General features: G+C 42.9%; 1 protein-coding gene across 1 annotated transcript in view; it reads left to right on the forward strand.

The window, feature by feature from the left end:
- Positions 1 to 399: 399 nt before the first annotated feature.
- Positions 400 to 16640, forward strand: part of enpp2 (ectonucleotide pyrophosphatase/phosphodiesterase 2) — a 29218-nt gene continuing 12977 nt past the window's right edge. Inside the window, exons 1-15 of the mRNA XM_053432737.1 lie at positions 400 to 417; positions 1019 to 1124; positions 5935 to 6090; positions 8726 to 8851; positions 9474 to 9534; positions 9701 to 9798; positions 9927 to 10006; positions 10884 to 11003; positions 11635 to 11690; positions 14277 to 14342; positions 15054 to 15126; positions 15267 to 15375; positions 15564 to 15689; positions 16423 to 16454; positions 16553 to 16640. The exon at positions 16553 to 16640 is cut by the window's right edge and continues 40 nt beyond it. Of these exons, the coding sequence (XP_053288712.1) occupies positions 400 to 417; positions 1019 to 1124; positions 5935 to 6090; positions 8726 to 8851; positions 9474 to 9534; positions 9701 to 9798; positions 9927 to 10006; positions 10884 to 11003; positions 11635 to 11690; positions 14277 to 14342; positions 15054 to 15126; positions 15267 to 15375; positions 15564 to 15689; positions 16423 to 16454; positions 16553 to 16640 (1315 nt within the window). The remainder of the gene's footprint in view (positions 418 to 1018; positions 1125 to 5934; positions 6091 to 8725; positions 8852 to 9473; positions 9535 to 9700; positions 9799 to 9926; positions 10007 to 10883; positions 11004 to 11634; positions 11691 to 14276; positions 14343 to 15053; positions 15127 to 15266; positions 15376 to 15563; positions 15690 to 16422; positions 16455 to 16552) is intronic.

Genomic DNA, 16640 nt, shown 5'->3' on the forward strand with positions numbered 1-16640 from the left:
AGGGCCGATCGCTGTCATCTTCGTGAGCTTTCAACCACATTCGGGAGTCTTCTGAAGACGGGTCTTGACTGTCCAATGTAACACAGCATAGTAAAATAGTAAACGTTTCAAGAAGTCGAAAACTGAGGATTCAGGAACAGAATTCTTCACACGTGGCCCAGGACACCTCTGATAAAACAATGTGTCTCCACGCGTGTCAGCCCACCTCAGAAAGTTGTTCTCTGTGTCTCCTCTGCATGCCGAGTGGAAGCCCTCCTCCTCCAGAGCACCTCCAATAAGAACAACCCCCCTCCAGTTCTCCTCCTCGGTCCTCCTCTCCGGTGGTCCTCCTCTGTCGGACTCAGCATCAGTCACTCTCCCACCCACAGCTCCACACTGCGCTCCCCCCTCCAGAGGAACATGTTGCTGCACAAACTGGTAAGAGTCCGTGTCTGCACTTTTTTAGCTGCGCAATGTAGACGCTGCTGTGCGTAAAACCGTGCGTAATCGACCCGCGTAATGTGTTAGTGTTAATGATTGTGGCCCGAAAGGACATGTTTCCTGATGTTCCAGCCTTTTTCCTTTCTGAGTGCCCCCCTATGCATTTCTCGCCTTCCTGCCGCACAGCATTTGCAAAACAATGCGTGGATTCGTCAGTCATTTCCAAGCGAGTCTTCAAACTGTCATTGTTATGCGGATGCGGGCGGTCGTGCCTCACTTTGAAGTTTCTGTCCTGCAGGCAGCAGCAGGACGTGTGTTACACCACCATCAGTAAAGGAACAAGTCTGTGGATCTGTTGTAGCCATGCTTCACAAACCTCTGAAACTACACCTGCAGCCAAATTAATGTTTTTAAATCAACAGAGTAAAAAAGCGGCAGACTTGGCTGTTTGATGCACTCTGCAAGTTGACACAGAGAATTCAAACTAAAAGATAAAACTATGCCTGATAGTCCTGGGAGTAAGTGTCTGTGGAGAATAATCCACATGTGATTACCAGTTACAAACACGTTTCTAATGTCAGATGTGTTGTTGTGGCAGTTTGTCTGGATCCTGTCCGTCCTGTGTGGCACTGACGTGTGTTTGGGGTTCGTGTACGACCGGCCCAAACGCTCAGGAGAGGATGGGACCTCGGCCAGGACAGAGGGTGAGTGCTCTCTTCTTCTTCTTCTTCTTCTTCTTCTTCTTCTTCTTCTTCTTCTTCTTCTTCTTCTTCTTCTTACTGAGAAACAGACAGAGCGTCTCTGAACTGCTTGACCCCGAGCCAGCAAAACATTCAAACAACAAGTGAGGCGGCCTTGAAGAAAAAAGACACCAGAACCCTCTCAGCTTCAGGGGGGGGGGGGGCTCCTCTGACCTTGACCTCTGAACTCATAGGAGGCAGTAAACAGGGTCAAAGGTTATCTGCTTGTCAGAAAAGAAAAGAAAAGAAAACATCAGATTTTTTCCCTTTGATATAATATAATTTTGGCAAAATGTTGAAAGATTTATAAGAATATAAAATTAAAACATAAATACTCTGCATATAATTCCTCTGCAGAGCATGAAAGATGGTTGTAAATTTGATTGGTTGATTAATAATAACAAAAATCTAAATATGAATTAATCCATAATTAAAATAATTGCTAGTTGCAGTCCTACAGAATGAACCTGCTTTCAGACAAGCACGGAACTCTGGAGATTCTCTGGAGATTCTCTGGATATTCTCCGAGGGGGCCATACGGGTGAACGCAAATGTCAGAGAGAGAGAGAGCCTCCAGACTTTCTCGGGTCAGTCCGCCAGTGTAAAGTCAGCAGGGAGTCAGGAGAAGCCGATTTGAGAGCACGGCAGGAGATCCTCCGCAGGATTCACAAGTGGGTCAGCAGAAGACGCTTCTAACGCAAGAGAGACTAAGAAATTCAAGAGGGAAAGAACTCTCTCAGGTTGAAAAAGCTGGCACATACACGTAGCAGGTAGCGGCAGGATGTCAATCCATTTGATTGATGTCAAGATGGTGATAAGAGCCGACTCTGGTGTGGATGTGCTGTAAACAACAACATGTGATCTCAGCAACAGAATAAAATGCATGGCGTCCTGCCTCTGTTTGCTGCTCCACCCCCTCACCCTAACACAACTCATCACAGAGGAGAAGCTCGTGCTGCGTTGTTCATGTGTGAAAGGACAACTCACTACAGCCGTTTTCAGACAGGACCTCCAGGTAAAGTCCGGAGACTTGGCTTCAGAGTTTACTGAGAGATTGCCTGTCACACATGCCCAACACAGCAGGAGGTTCTCTGCACAGAGGTGTTCACAACAGCAACAAATCCTCTGCCTTATTCTGGTGAGAGGCTGGAGACGCCGGGTGCAGCAGACAGACGCAGGAAGTAACGTATTAACTCCGCTCCGGAGATCACATGATCATGTTTACAGCACCCGGCCACCGTTGTCAGCTCTTATCACCATCTACGTGAGTCAAAGCTTTATCACCGGGAGATATTTGAATTATTTTTGTTTTTACCACTCTTGTGTGTGTTCAAAGCGTCATCACCCCCCACACACTCGCTCATGGTGAATCCAGCTGGGATCCCCTGCTGTGTTTCTACGTCTCACTCGGACATTTGCGTTAACAGATGCACCTCGTCCAGGGAGAATACGGCGAATATGCAAAGTTCAGTGCATGTCTGAAAGCAGCTAACTCGAACTACTGACTGACCCTGCTCCCTCTCTTCAGTCACTACTCAACTAAGCTCTCTCTCTCACTCATTGAGCCGGGGAGGAGGAGTCAAATTTGAATGTTTACAAACAGTGATTGACAAAATCACGCACACAGTCTACCTTTAATTAAGTGAAGCAGCTTTTACACCGACCCTGATATGTCCAAGTGTAGGAAGGACACGTCAACGCTCTAAATCCAAGACCCAATTAAAAGACAATGAATCTTGAATCCTGAATGAGCTTCAGTTCTACAGTGACACACATCTGTCCCCAGCTGTGTCAGAGATCGCTCCTCCGAACACGAGCGAACGCGACTCCTCACCATCAGCTGCAGCTCCAGACGAATTCCTCCTGCTCCGTTTATTTGCAGGCTTATTTTCTATATGAAGTGAATGCCAGCGCATATGAAATGAGTGAGTAGAGCGTGCGTGGACAGTAGATCACTGTGGCCCTGCAAAGTCCTGGTTGGACAGCCCGTGTTGTGTGTGTGTGTGTGTGTGTGTTTTTCAGGAGAGAGAGAGTGTGTTTGTGCTGCTCTACCCTTGAGTCAATAGTAAGAGAGCATCACAGCTCATTTTCTGCTCCACATTCTCAAACCCTGTCGACCACGATTCATTCAGCCATCTCACCACGGTGCTATCTGTCCATTGTGGTTCTTTAAGTTCCATCAATCAGTATTTCTATAGCCCCACAATACACATTGTCTCAAGTCACTGCACATGGTGAGGTGGAGACAAACATCATAGTGAAACACAACAGTCTCACAACCTGCGAGCACTATAGCGACTGTGGAGAGAAAAGCTCCCTCATCATCTTGAAGAAACCTCAGACAGAACCCGACTCAATGTGGGAGGGGCCAACTGCCTCGACCGGTTGGGGTGAGAGGAGAAAAATGAGGGAGAGAGGAGAGAGAAGGGGGGTGGGGCTTAAAAATGTAAGCTCTGTCAGACTGTCTATAATAGAAGAGTGGCATTTATAGATGTAATGATGGTATTAATGATAGCAACTAATTAAAAAGCAAATAATAATAAATATGTAAAAATATATGATAATAATCCTTATTATGAAACTTAAAATAACCATAAATGCCAAACTAAATTGTAGTTATACTTTCAAAGCCGTTATTACAGAAAATACTATACAATACTTTATTTTAACTGTCAGTGGTTTAATCGTCCCGACAGGCCCCAGTCAGTAAAGTAGATCCCAACCATGTAAAGGAAGTGGCCAACAGAGGCAGCACTGAGTGATGAGGAAATTGTGCACCACCCTTGACGTTCACATGGTTTGAACTGATTGTAATGGAGCGACCCTCAGAATTGAAAATATAAACAGGTGTAAAAACAAAACAAAACATGGACGATGGCTTGATTCCATTTGGCTTTTTCAGTTTTCAGAGGGTCCTGGCACCGGGCTTGCTGGCTCACCGGCACACTGAGAATAGAATGGAGCCATTGTTAATGCTTTATTAATACTGGTGCTTTTCCTCCTATGACAAGTCAAAATGTGAACTGAGAAAAAGTTTGAACAAGGAAAAAAACTGACTAGAAGTCAGATGCTGTTTTAATGATTTACAATGATTTGCACACAAGTTAGCTTTAACTTTTCATTCATATTAAGTACATATGCACACACACACACACAAACACACACAAACACACACACACACACACACACACACACACACACACACACACACACACAGACACACACACACTTATGTATATGGCTATGAGATCTCTCGGATGTCTGTGTCACCGAGGGTGAGGAGGGGAAATGAGCCACCAACAGGTCGTATTATTGTCTGAGGTGAACAGAGCTGTTTTGTGTCCCTATAGTGAGATAGAATTACCACAGATTGGAACCCAAGAATAAACTAAACTAAACCACAGTAACTAATAGAGTTTGGCATACAGGTGTTTTTTTAACACTTAATATTTATTATGACGTGTGAGGTCATTAAATCAAGTTTTACTTTGGTGTTGCTCTATACATTTTTTTGACAAAATAGTTATGCAACCAATATGTTGTATTTATGACAGTGTCAGTGTAGTTTGATGATTTTCATTTTAATTCAATGACATGTGAACAGTGCAGCTTTTCACTGGGTTTATTTTCATATAGAGACATTTATAAATCCGCTCTTGGATTCTGTTGTTGTGGCCAGAGGCCAAACAACAGAATCGACATTTCTGTTCAGTTCCCTGTTTTGAAAAGTTTTAAAAAGAGAAATGGAAAAGTAGAGTCTGCACACTAGATTTTAGAGTCTGTGCCAAGAGTTACCAGAGTTTTCGAATCTGACCGCTCTGGGCTACAACTCAGTTTTTACACAGACTATAAGCCCCCGCGATTTATCAAAAAGCAACATGAGGACATACTTCATTAGTCCACATAAAGTCTGAAATACAGTCAGAGTTTTTTCAACAGATGCTGCGGCAGACATCTCCGCAAAGATGTGGGTGGATCATTAATGACAGATCTGTGGTCAGTTTGCTATAATGGAATAATAATTCACTGACTTCAAATGAGAAATCATAAATAATGTAACTATAAAACTAATTTCACTAACTATAAAATGATATTGAATGATTTATCATACACCCAATAAATGCTGAATGTTGTACATGATTAGAGGAGTTACCCCGTTTCTGGTCCTCGTATTTATTCAATGCTGAGCTCAGGATTAGGATATTTATGATAGACTGTCTTTTCTCATTAATCTTGTAAATATTGTTATTTTGTTGATTTGCTCTGTTAAACTCAGCATCTATAGCACTTCTGTTCTGGGAGCGGGATCTCTCACATGTCTTTTACTTTGAGGTTTCTATGTTTTTCACCATTTAAAAGTTTGTTGAGAGTTAAGAACAGGGTACATTGCACCTTGTTCAGCCAATTGTGTTTTTTTGGGCTGTACAAATATTTATTGATTGATTGACACTCATGCAGAAATTGTGTCTATAACACTGTCAAATTATTATTGGGGTTGAACTGTGTACGTTCCCTTTTTAACAAGATACAACTCTCATGTTTGATGGACTCTCCTCTGCTCGCAGACAGTGATGATGCAGAAATACAAAGTTAACAATTGAAACCCAGAGGAGTTTGATTTGGTCTATTTGCACTTTACTGACACTGGGAATCTTTACTGAAATCCAAAATGTCCACACAAATATATGGGTGGTGTGTGGAGGTAGTCAGCGCAGCTTCAACCTGACTTTTGACTTTTTAAATAAACTTGTGACTCTTTTTCTCTGGTCCTCAGCTCGCTCTGCCTTCCAGTATGTACCGACCTCCGGCTCCTGCAGGAACAGGTGTTTCGAGCTGGTTGAGTTGGATCCTCCGAACTGTCGCTGTGACAACCTTTGTAAGACGTACAACAGCTGCTGCTCGGACTTTGACCAGCTCTGCCTCAGGACAGGTACTTCATCGTCCTCTCATTTGTCTTTGAGCCGTCCTCTGTCTTAACACTTTCATCTTCACGTCTTTTGTCCAACATCCAACACACGCACAGTTCCTTGTTTACTGTTAGCTCTGTAGCTTTGGGCAAAGTCACACATCTTTAAATATACTTTATAAATTGTTCAAGGAACTTGTAACAGCTTTCTTTAAAGAAGCTTAGAAAAAAACAATTCTTCAAAATTTGTTGTTGGTATTATTGTTTAAATATTTTATAAAAAAAAAAGGACAAGGGTTAAAGACAGGAAGGGGGCACTTCATCCGGATTGCAGCTGGGGCCAGTGCCCTTCTGGTCCCTTCCTCCAGATCCGCCCCTGTGGTAGGTTGTTCTATCTGTGAGGAAGGGGACCTGAGGCTGCTGCTGACGGGACAGGTTTGGTTGGAGAGGCCAAATAAAAGTCTCAGATTGTCTGTTATTGAACTGGAGCAAATCCTTGGACATTCACTGTTTCATATCCAACAAAATGAAAATCTGCTCCAATACACCTTTCATGTCTTTGCTGTGACTCTGCGGTTTGTGTATCAGAGAAATGAGAGTCTACGCTTGATTCACAGTATAATTCCACCATAGAAGATGATTTTGTCAGCATGTGTTATATGAACAATAGAACAAGTCCAAATGTTTACGAGGAAACAGCAACATCTCATGAACATCATCAAACGCTCCATATTATAATTTACTGTTGAGTATCTTTCAGTCAGTTCATTTAACTGAAAACAATTTAGAGGTAATTACCATTACATGGCACTTTATGGCTGTGGCAAATGTGTTAGAGTGGGTCATCCCCTAACCTGTAGGCCGATGGCAGAAACTTGGTCTATGGGCAGAAAAGGTCTCAGGTTCGTCTCTGGTTCGACTCCACGGAGAAAAAACAAAAAGACGAACCCGGATTGATCTGTCCAAAAATCCAAGAGGAGTCTCCCTGCCCTGTCTAGTGCCCCTGAGCAAGGCACCTTACTCCCCCAACATCTGCTCCCTGGGCGCCGAACATGGTTGCTCACTGCTCTGTGTGTCCTGCACCAGATGGGTTAAAAGCAGAGGTTAAATTTCCCTACAATTGCATGAGTGTGCCTGTGCATGTCTGTGCATGTGTTTGGGATAAATCAATGTATCTTAATCTTAATCTTAATCTTCTGCTTGGGAAGCGTCTTTGGGAAAGATACTGAACCCCAAAATGGCCCTGATGGCTGTGCCAGCACTGGTAACTTTAAAGGACCCAACGTATGCCCATTTTACCACAGTTGAAAGGGTTCCTTGGGATCTTAATGAAATGTCTGTAACATATTTTGGTCAAAATACCACAAGGATCATTTAAAACAGCACCTTTTTACCCTGTCTAAAACAGCCCTCCTCAGAGTGACCTGTTTTGAGGTGGAGCTGGCGCAGCAGCAGCATCCTTCCACACTGTTGAGTCAACTGTTAGAGCTGTCCCGGGGGTCTCCGCCTCCACGATTGGCAGGTTTATTCGGCTACTTAGATGTCTGACGGGTAGCAGCAGCGAGCTAATGCTAGCCGGGGAGCCGGGCCATCTCTTCCCGCAGCCGGTGAGATGACGGTGGGGAGTGGTCCAAGGCCATAGCGAGACTCCCTACATGGGCATGGTTGGAAAATTACATATTTTTCGGTCGTAATCCCATTCGACGCCATCTAGCGTATCGTTTTTGTCATAGAGGAACCAGAAAAAAAATCGCCAGAGTTGTTTTTTAATCAGAGTTTTACAGATAGTAGACATGCCAGATACCCAAATTAACGTGTAGAAGCCCTACAAAAGTGGAATTCTCATAATATGTCCCCTTTAAGTTTTTACTTGAATATTTTAAGGACAGTTAGTTTAAGTTCCCTCCGGTGTGCAGTGGGGCGGTTTTCAGCGGCGCGTGCCGGCACAGCGTCAGTAGTAATGCAGGCATCATGTCGGATGGTCGTGGTGAAGAGGGAGTGATTTACCAGTTGATCTACATTCTGACCCTCACCTTCCGTCATGAGGTTTTGGTTGACACACAAGAATGAGATCCATCACCTTTCTCTGCCTTAAAATTATGTTCTCAATCGTAATTAAACATGTTAAGCTTCAGTCAAATCTCCACGTATCATTTTGAAGCCTGATTTTTACAGCTGCAAAGTTAAATATTTTGAGCTGGAAATAGACCATGGCTTTAATGTACATGCACTTGACATGAACTGGTTTCTTAATAGTGGTGCTAGCTGTAGCTTTGTGTTGCTGTCTCTCTCTATGCTTCGTCTACCATTGGTGCTCTGACTTACTGTTCCCCTCTTCAGCCTGGTGGTCTTTGGTTTACCACGGCCTTGCCACTGAAATCTAATGATGATATAACTTGTTTTTCTGGTCGTTCTTGGGGCTTCACCATGACGGTGTCCAATCCTGCTTGGAGCTACAACTCTCATCTGGTGTTCTCATCTGTGAGGTTTGGTGGTCCCATGCCGCCGCCTGCACAGCCACACAGTCTGACTCTGAAGCCCTGCTACACTCATGTATCGGCTTTCATTTCTCAGTGCTTTTGGCTTCAGGTTTTGTCCCCTTATTGAATTTTATTTCATCATATAAAATGATACTCCTAACTGTTCCTTCCATACCCAGAGGGGGGATATGAGTGCAGGAAGGATCGATGTGGGGAGACTCGCAATGAACTGCATGCCTGCCACTGCTCTGAAGACTGTTTGGCCAGAGGAGACTGTTGCACCAACTACAAGATGCTGTGTAAAGGTTTGTTCTATACATTTTTTTTTTTTTTAAAGTAACTAAAATTTCAGGAGCCACCGTCAAAGTGTGTTTGGCATTTGCTTTGACTTTTTAGTTTGGTCAACACTTCCTATCCACTAACATGGAGGAGGTGGGATTTATGACCTATACTGCGGCCGTCAAATGTTAAAGTTATGCATAACTGTAACTTTATTTAATCAAATCCCTTTGAAGTTATTTACTCACATCAATGCAACATGGTATAAAAACACTTAAATGTGACCCAACTTTTATATGTAATTTAAATACATAAAGTGAGCACTGGTGATGAAAAGTCATAAGAGTCGTTAAAATTATTCCAGAGGAGGATGATAATGTCTGAACCAAATCTCAAGTCAATCCATCCAAATCATGTTGAGCCTTTTCACTCCACACCGCATGAACCTACAGACGGTGCTTTAGTAAAAGTCAGAGGAACCCTGAAGTCTGTAGGAAACCAGCCGTACAACTCTGACTACACAACAATCTGTGCAGTAGTTGTTGCGATATTGTCGTCCTGTCACTGTGTGGTCCACCTGTCTGACAAACAAGCAGCACGACTGCAGATTTGTGTTGTCAGAGCTAAAAGTGAACATCTCTCTTTCAGGAGACAGCTCGTGGCTGCAGGACGAGTGTGAGGAGATGAAGAGCCCTGAATGTCCAGCTGGGTACATTTACTTGTGAACACTGATTGTTTATGTTCGCATTCAATTTCACCTTGTCCCTTTTCCTCAAACAAAATCCAAATTGTGGACGTTCATCTTTCTCTGAGTTTTTTTCGATCTAAATCCATGAGAGCGTTAGTTTTCCTCCCCTGATTTTGTGTGAGTGCAGATTTGCGCGTCCGCCGCTCATCATGCTGTCAGTGGATGGATTCAGAGCGTCTTATGTGAAAAGAGGAAACACTGTCATTCCCAATATCGACAAACTCAGTAAGACCTTGATGGGGATCATGGGAGAGGGATATTTTATTTTAACTGTAAAAACCTTTGAGTCATTGTGAATAGAACTAGGGATTGTGCTGATTTAGGTGTTTTCTCTGTGCTGCTCTTATTTTCAGGAACATGTGGAACCCATGCTCCGTACATGAGACCCGTCTATCCCTCCAAAACCTTTCCAAACCTCTACTCACTGGCTACGGTACGGCACACGGCCACTCACTCTGTCATGCTCACAACTTTATACCTCTATTCTAGCTTCGCAGTTTAATCTTAGATTTAAGATCAAATTCAAAATGTCATATGGATGTGGCAGCGTTTTGTATGATATGATATGGAAATCTAAACTTATGGAGCTAATTGGGTTTCACTGGACTGAAGTGTTGTGGTATGTTGAAAATAGCGTTAGGCTTAAAGTACCACTGAGGTGAAACTTGACACTTATTTAAGTTGAGCTTAACAAGAGGTGAATTGAGTCACACAAATGTTCTTTTGTTGAATTTCACAATACATGCAAATACAAAGACGTGCTGCAAAAGTCACAACACTTTCTCATTCAACTCAGAAACGCACTCCAAATAGAAAAAAACTAATAACAAATCAAATTTGATTGATTGATTATTAAATAATACAAATATATCATGTTATAAGGTAAAACATGTAATGTCATAACAATATCAAAATATAATTTAATAACGTGACAATATTTTGCTATACAGCTATACATTTCAGGTTGTAACGTGATAGTAATCTGATTTTCCAACCACTCTTCCATGTGCTAAGTAAATGTGAACACTAGCTGTTGGTTAAATGTTAAAGTCTACAATTTGTCCTCATGAAACGTAGCTGAGCAAAAGTAATATGAAAAATAGGCTTTAAATAAATACCTCAAAATTGAATAATAATATTAAAGTTAATGTGAATTTATAGTCCACCTCTGAAAAGGTCCATTAGCACTGAAACTGGAGAATCATGGCGCTTAAATATACAGTGAGTTCTTCTAATGGTTTTGGAGGCAGTACAGAGAAAAGAAGACAAATAATAATGATCCCAGTATTAGTATTCTCTTTCAATTTCAGGGTCTTTATCCAGAGTCTCATGGTATTGTTGGCAACTCCATGTACGACCCAGTGTTTGACGCCACGTTCAGCCTGAGGAGCCGAGAGAAACTCAATCATCGCTGGTGGGGAGGACAGCCGGTGAGTCTCTTCTCGTCTCTTCTCCTCTTCTACCCTATTCTCTTCTCTCCTCCTCCTCCTCCTCCTCCTCTCCTCTTCTCTCCTCCTCCTCTCCTCCTCTCCTCATCTCCTCCTCCTCTCCTCATCTCCTCTCCTCTCCTCTCCTCATCTGTTTTTCATCAACCCTGTGGTTGTTTTTCATTAGGGAGCTGTTATTTCGCTGTGCTGTGATGACGGATCATTTTGCGAATGGTTTTGAACATGAATGATGTTGAAATGAATGTGTCAGGTCCCAGATCAGAGGCCAACTAAAGCAGGGAAGAGATGTTTGATTGAAGCCAACTACAATGTGAGGAGCAGGACTCAGATCTAACAAACTCAGTGTGATAGAGGTTATTATCCATTGATCAATGCCAGATGGTAACATGTGATAATAACTAGCATCACTGTTCGTCCAGAGAAGTCAGATATATGGTTTTAGCTGGAAGAAGAGAAGTTGCTCTCTGTCCCCACAACTCATACAGTGGGATCTTTTATTTCTCCAATCATTCTGCAGTGAACTACCATGACCCCTGGTGACCTAACGCTACACCAGTGTCTCAGTAAGAATCTACATCAGAATGAGACGATACTGATACAATTTGTTTCCTAGATCTGGATCACTGCACTCAAACAGGGAGTGAAGGCTGCCACCTTCTTCTGGCCTATGTGAGTCCGCGCAGACACACACACACACACACACACACACACACACACACGCAAACACACACACGCAAACGCACCCACACATACACACAAACACAAGCACACAATGTTCAAAAGTCTTCCCAGCTTCTTTCATTTCTTTTCTTTTCTTATCAGTGCTTTTAGTTAAGGCCTTGTTATTTTTTTAAACTCAGTGTTACTGTAACTCTTGTTGTGTGTTTGTTAATCTGTGTTTTGATCAGCTGCCATGGGCTAATCCACCCAGACACCTGTGTCACTGTGTCACTGTGTCACTGTGTGGGGTGTAGGTGATCAGGGCCGTTCAAAAATCATTTTGAAAAATTCATAATAATAATTTCAACATACATTGTGTAATGATCCTGACCCTACATGTTATTATAATGCTTGAATGACAGAGAAGGTGAAAGTCACCATGTCCATGACAAACATAACTAAATGATTTCCACTTCCTCAACACCCTTTGTAGGAAGCTCAGGTGTTGAATGGCACAACCCATTGAATAGGCCAAACTAAAAGATGAAGTTCCTGTTAGCTTCGCCAGGTTTACATTTGCATTGTTAACCACTTTTGAATCTTAGGTTTACTGCCGAGTTACAGTTTGTTAGAAAACTAGACAAGATTGTGCCAGCAAGGTGACCTGAAACAAATAAGATGACCGATAACGTGATGGACGTGTTCAGGACCAGTTGGTGGCTCCTGACCCACAGTGTGAGAACCCTCCTGGCTAACTACAGACACCGTGGAGATCTCAGATGGTAACATCCATCTCATTGTAAAAAAAAGAAGAAAAAATATCCATTTCTTTAGCATTTTACTTGGAGGAGGACTGAGACAACCTGAGCTCATGTCGCAATGTTCAGAAAAAAGTTCAAACTCTCCAGATTTAAAATAAATACTCTTCCCGTTAATGTGCCTCAAAACACTGCAGATGCTTTGGCCCTAAATCCTCCAGAGACCGTAAATGATTTGGTGGTGAAAGTTCCTGTTCCTGTTCCTCGCTCAGGTCGCTGCACCTATAGCCTGCGGAACACAAAGGAACCCACATCTATCTGCACAGAGGAGTCTTTGATGGAGCGGGAGGCAGATCTCAGCAGGGATGGCGTTGGGCTGTTTTCACAGCAATTTGTGCAAATGGGCCTGTTTAAACTATGCAGGATTCCTCTGTGAACGAGGGTCACAGACATGCCAGTCCATAGAACCAGGGGGGCCACAGTGTGGTTTACAGTGCTTTTCTTGCACTTGGCACTGACAGAGGTGTGTGAGAAGTAAACAGAGAATAAGGCGAAAGAGACGTGTGTGTGAGTGTGTGTGTGTGTGTGTGTGTGTGTGTGTGTGTGTGTGTGTGTGTGTCTGTGTGTGTCTGTCTGCGTGTGTGCGTGTGTTTGGTGTGTGTGTGTATGTATGATAGGGAGGCAGAGAGACTGGACGTCTGTGCTGACATTTCTGTTTGGCTAAGAAAAAGCCTTCTCATACATTCATAGGTTAATGTTATAGTACCACTGTGGGGATTGGCATTGGTAATGGGGAGAAGGGATTGTTGCCGTGGTGATGGTATAAAAACAGGCACTGGGATGAGGAAAAAATTGAGTTAAAAGTATGAACATAGACAGAAGTAGAGAAAGAGAGCAGGAGCCGGCTGTCAAACATTAACACCGTGTAGCCACACCTCCATGCCACCCCCCACTGCCTCACCCATCAAGCCCCAGTCAGGGCCTCGGTCCTGGGCTTGATGGTTGACAGCTGTGGACTGTCTGACAGCCAGCAGCCTGGCTGGTGGCCTCATCACTACACAGGCAGAATACAGCCAGCCTTTGACTCTCGCTCACTTGAAACAGTGAGCTGCCTCTCGATGTGTTCTTCTCCACACGCCTCATTTTTATGAGGCTCTGTGAGAGGTAAAGGTTTAATGGTTGAAGAGGGCAGCAGGATGCCAGAATCACTCTGTTACTGTAAACTGTCTCGTTCATCACCATCCTCCTCTGTTTTTATCCAGAAGAAAGCTAGAGATTGTCATTCAGTGCTTCCTTTCCAAAACGGGCTTAAATAATTAATTAACTTAGACAATATGACCCCAATTTTAGCTTTCTTTCATTTAGCAGGCTTTATAAGGCTCGTTCTCGACTCGTAACTAACTATATTTGGGATCTTTTGATGCCATATGTGCCCGGTCGTAACTGGAGGTTCTCAGTGATGGCTCCGGTCACCATACCACAGACCAGGCTGAGGACCAGAGGTGACCGGGCCTCTTCTGTCAGGGATCCCACTCTGTGGAACAATGTCCCTGAGAGGATGTGTCTGATAAACTCCTTATCGTCTTTTAAATCTCCACTAAAGACTCATTTTTACAGGTGCTTGAGTTTTCTCCTAGTTCAGATCTTAACGTCTATTTTAATCATTTTATAATGTTTTATTTTATCTTGTTTATCTTTGCTTGTCTTGCGTTTTAACTGTTTCCTATTGTTTGCCTTCAATCTTTCATTTCTAATCTTCCTTGTAACTGTGTTTTAAAAGGTGCTCTTTAAATAGAGTGTATTACTATCATACTCTGTGTGTTTGTGTGTTCTGCAGTGCCATCACATTAGAGAGGAGGATACTGACCATGCTGCAGTGGCTCCACCTCCCTGAAGGAGAGAGGTGAATTCAGTTGGACATTTACTGTCTGCCTCACACGTCACACTTCTTTCATTCTTATTTTCTTTGTCAATGTTTCCAGTCACAGCTTAGTCACAGTGGGGAAAAAACTGTTTTACCACATCTCAAGGCTATTTTAGAATCATGTAATGTAGCCCTGCACCGCAAAATGAAATGAAATAAAAACTGACATTAGTGTTTTCATGAAGCACAAATCAAATTTGAGTTGAGTGCCGACCTGTTCTCCTCCAAGTTTTATATGCATCAAGCCACACAGGAGCAAATATCACAGCCAGGGAGTCTTTCACTGATTCTCACTTTTCCTGTGTAAAACTCAGACCTGACTCGTGGCTCTGTTTACCATCTGATGTGGCAGATCAGCAGCTGGTTTCTCCAACATGCTGTTTGACCATATTAGAAATGAGAAGCGTTAATACCTTGTGCAAACTGCCACATGAAAAGGTATTGAGAAAAGCCAGCTGTCAAAAAGAGTGGGTGGCACACACAGGAAGGTTGAATGAATCCACTTCGGGGGAAATAATTCCGATCAGTATAAGCTTCAGATTGTCTCATTATATCTTTCAAAATGGGTTTAAGGAACCATATTCTTGTTGACCTTTGCATTTTACTGATCAGCTCCAAAGGTTAATCAAAGGTTACTGCCACCTCATCTGTGGCAAACACATCTCCAACACCTCCTATGTCTTGTTTCAGGCCCTATGTCTATGCCATGCACTCTGAGCAACCGGACATATATGGACACAAAATGGGGCCCATGAGTGCAGAAGTAAGTATTGTGTGTCTGCGTGTGTGTTTGTACCCGAGTAGAGCATGGAATGGATGGATGGATGTGTGTAGAAGTGTGTGTTTTGTCTGCATCACCCGAACACACACTCAGGTGAATGTGACTCCCTCTGTGTGTTCCAGCTGAACAACCCTCTGAGGGTCATCGACCGAATCATTGGTCAGCTGATGGATGGACTGAAGCAGATGAGACTTCACCGCTGCGTCAACATCATCCTGGTGGGGGATCATGGTAAGGGAACACACACTGTGCTATCAAATCATTATTCAATTATTGTTCAATTGTTATCAAATCATTATTCAATTATTATCAGAGTTCTTTCATCTGAAACTTTACGTGGTAGAAAGAATCTCCACTGACAAAACTCAAAAGGAAGTGAAGCTCAAAGGCACTAAAGCAGTGTCCCTGTGTGTTCTCAGGTATGGAAGAGGCCCACTGCGATCGCACCGAGTTCCTCAGTAACTACCTCACCAATACTGATGACATCATCCTCATCCCTGGGTCCCTGGGCAGAATACGCTCCAGACACCCCAACAACCCTAAATGTGAGAGCAAACAATATGTTACATTTCTCTTTTGCACTCTTCTGACATTCTCTACATCCAAAAGTTGGATTGAACCGAGTTTTGTTTTGGGTATTTTTTGCGAATGAACTAAACTGACCTGAAGTGAAGGAAAGCCCTTTGTGGAATTTTTGTGTTTGTGGGATGTGGGATTTATGATGCTGGTGCAATTTGTAATTATACAAACATTGTGGTTGTGAGGGTTGAGACCTGGCCGGCACCCCCACAAAACAAACAAACAAAAACATTGTGTTGGTATATATAAGGGATGCTAAAGTTTGCATCCCTTATATATGCAAACATGCATGTCACAACATGCATGTTTGTATATGTGTTTTTAGTTTGGATTTTTTCCTCTAGGGTTTTAGTTATTTTTGATTTGGTAAATTTTTTATATCCTGTAATTCAGCCTTTCTGCTCTGTCATTGCTGCCGACAGCTTCACTATGTTCTGCATTTAGTCGGTGCAGCATCAACATCAGCAAACATGAAACAATCATTTTTGGCAAGAACAAAAAGACATCTGATGTGACAGTGTGCACAGTTCCTGAAGTAGTGGCTTGTGTCAGACCAAGGAAATATGGCCGTACAGCAGTGGAAGTTCAATAAGCTCCAGTTTATTGTATGTTCAAATGTACAGAATGTTGCTTTGTCCTATTTAAAAAGAAGTTAAATCCTGTGCAACGCTTTCACTGCGCCGACTCTTTTTTTTCCAGATGACCCCAAGGCTGTTGTTGCAAATCTAACAGTAAGTATGAGGCTCGCATGAAAAATGTCTGTGAATTGTAAAAGAACGGTTTCTTGTTGAGTCAAGTTAAACGTGCAGCACTGGCTCGATCTTTTCAGTGTAAGAAAAGTGAGCAGCACTTCAAGCCGTACCTGAAGCAGCACCTGCCCAAGCGTTTGCACTACGCCTACAATCGACGCATTGAGG

The sequence above is a fragment of the Pleuronectes platessa genome, chromosome 10 (genome assembly GCF_947347685.1).
Source record: "Pleuronectes platessa chromosome 10, fPlePla1.1, whole genome shotgun sequence".
NCBI lineage: Eukaryota > Metazoa > Chordata > Actinopteri > Pleuronectiformes > Pleuronectidae > Pleuronectes > Pleuronectes platessa.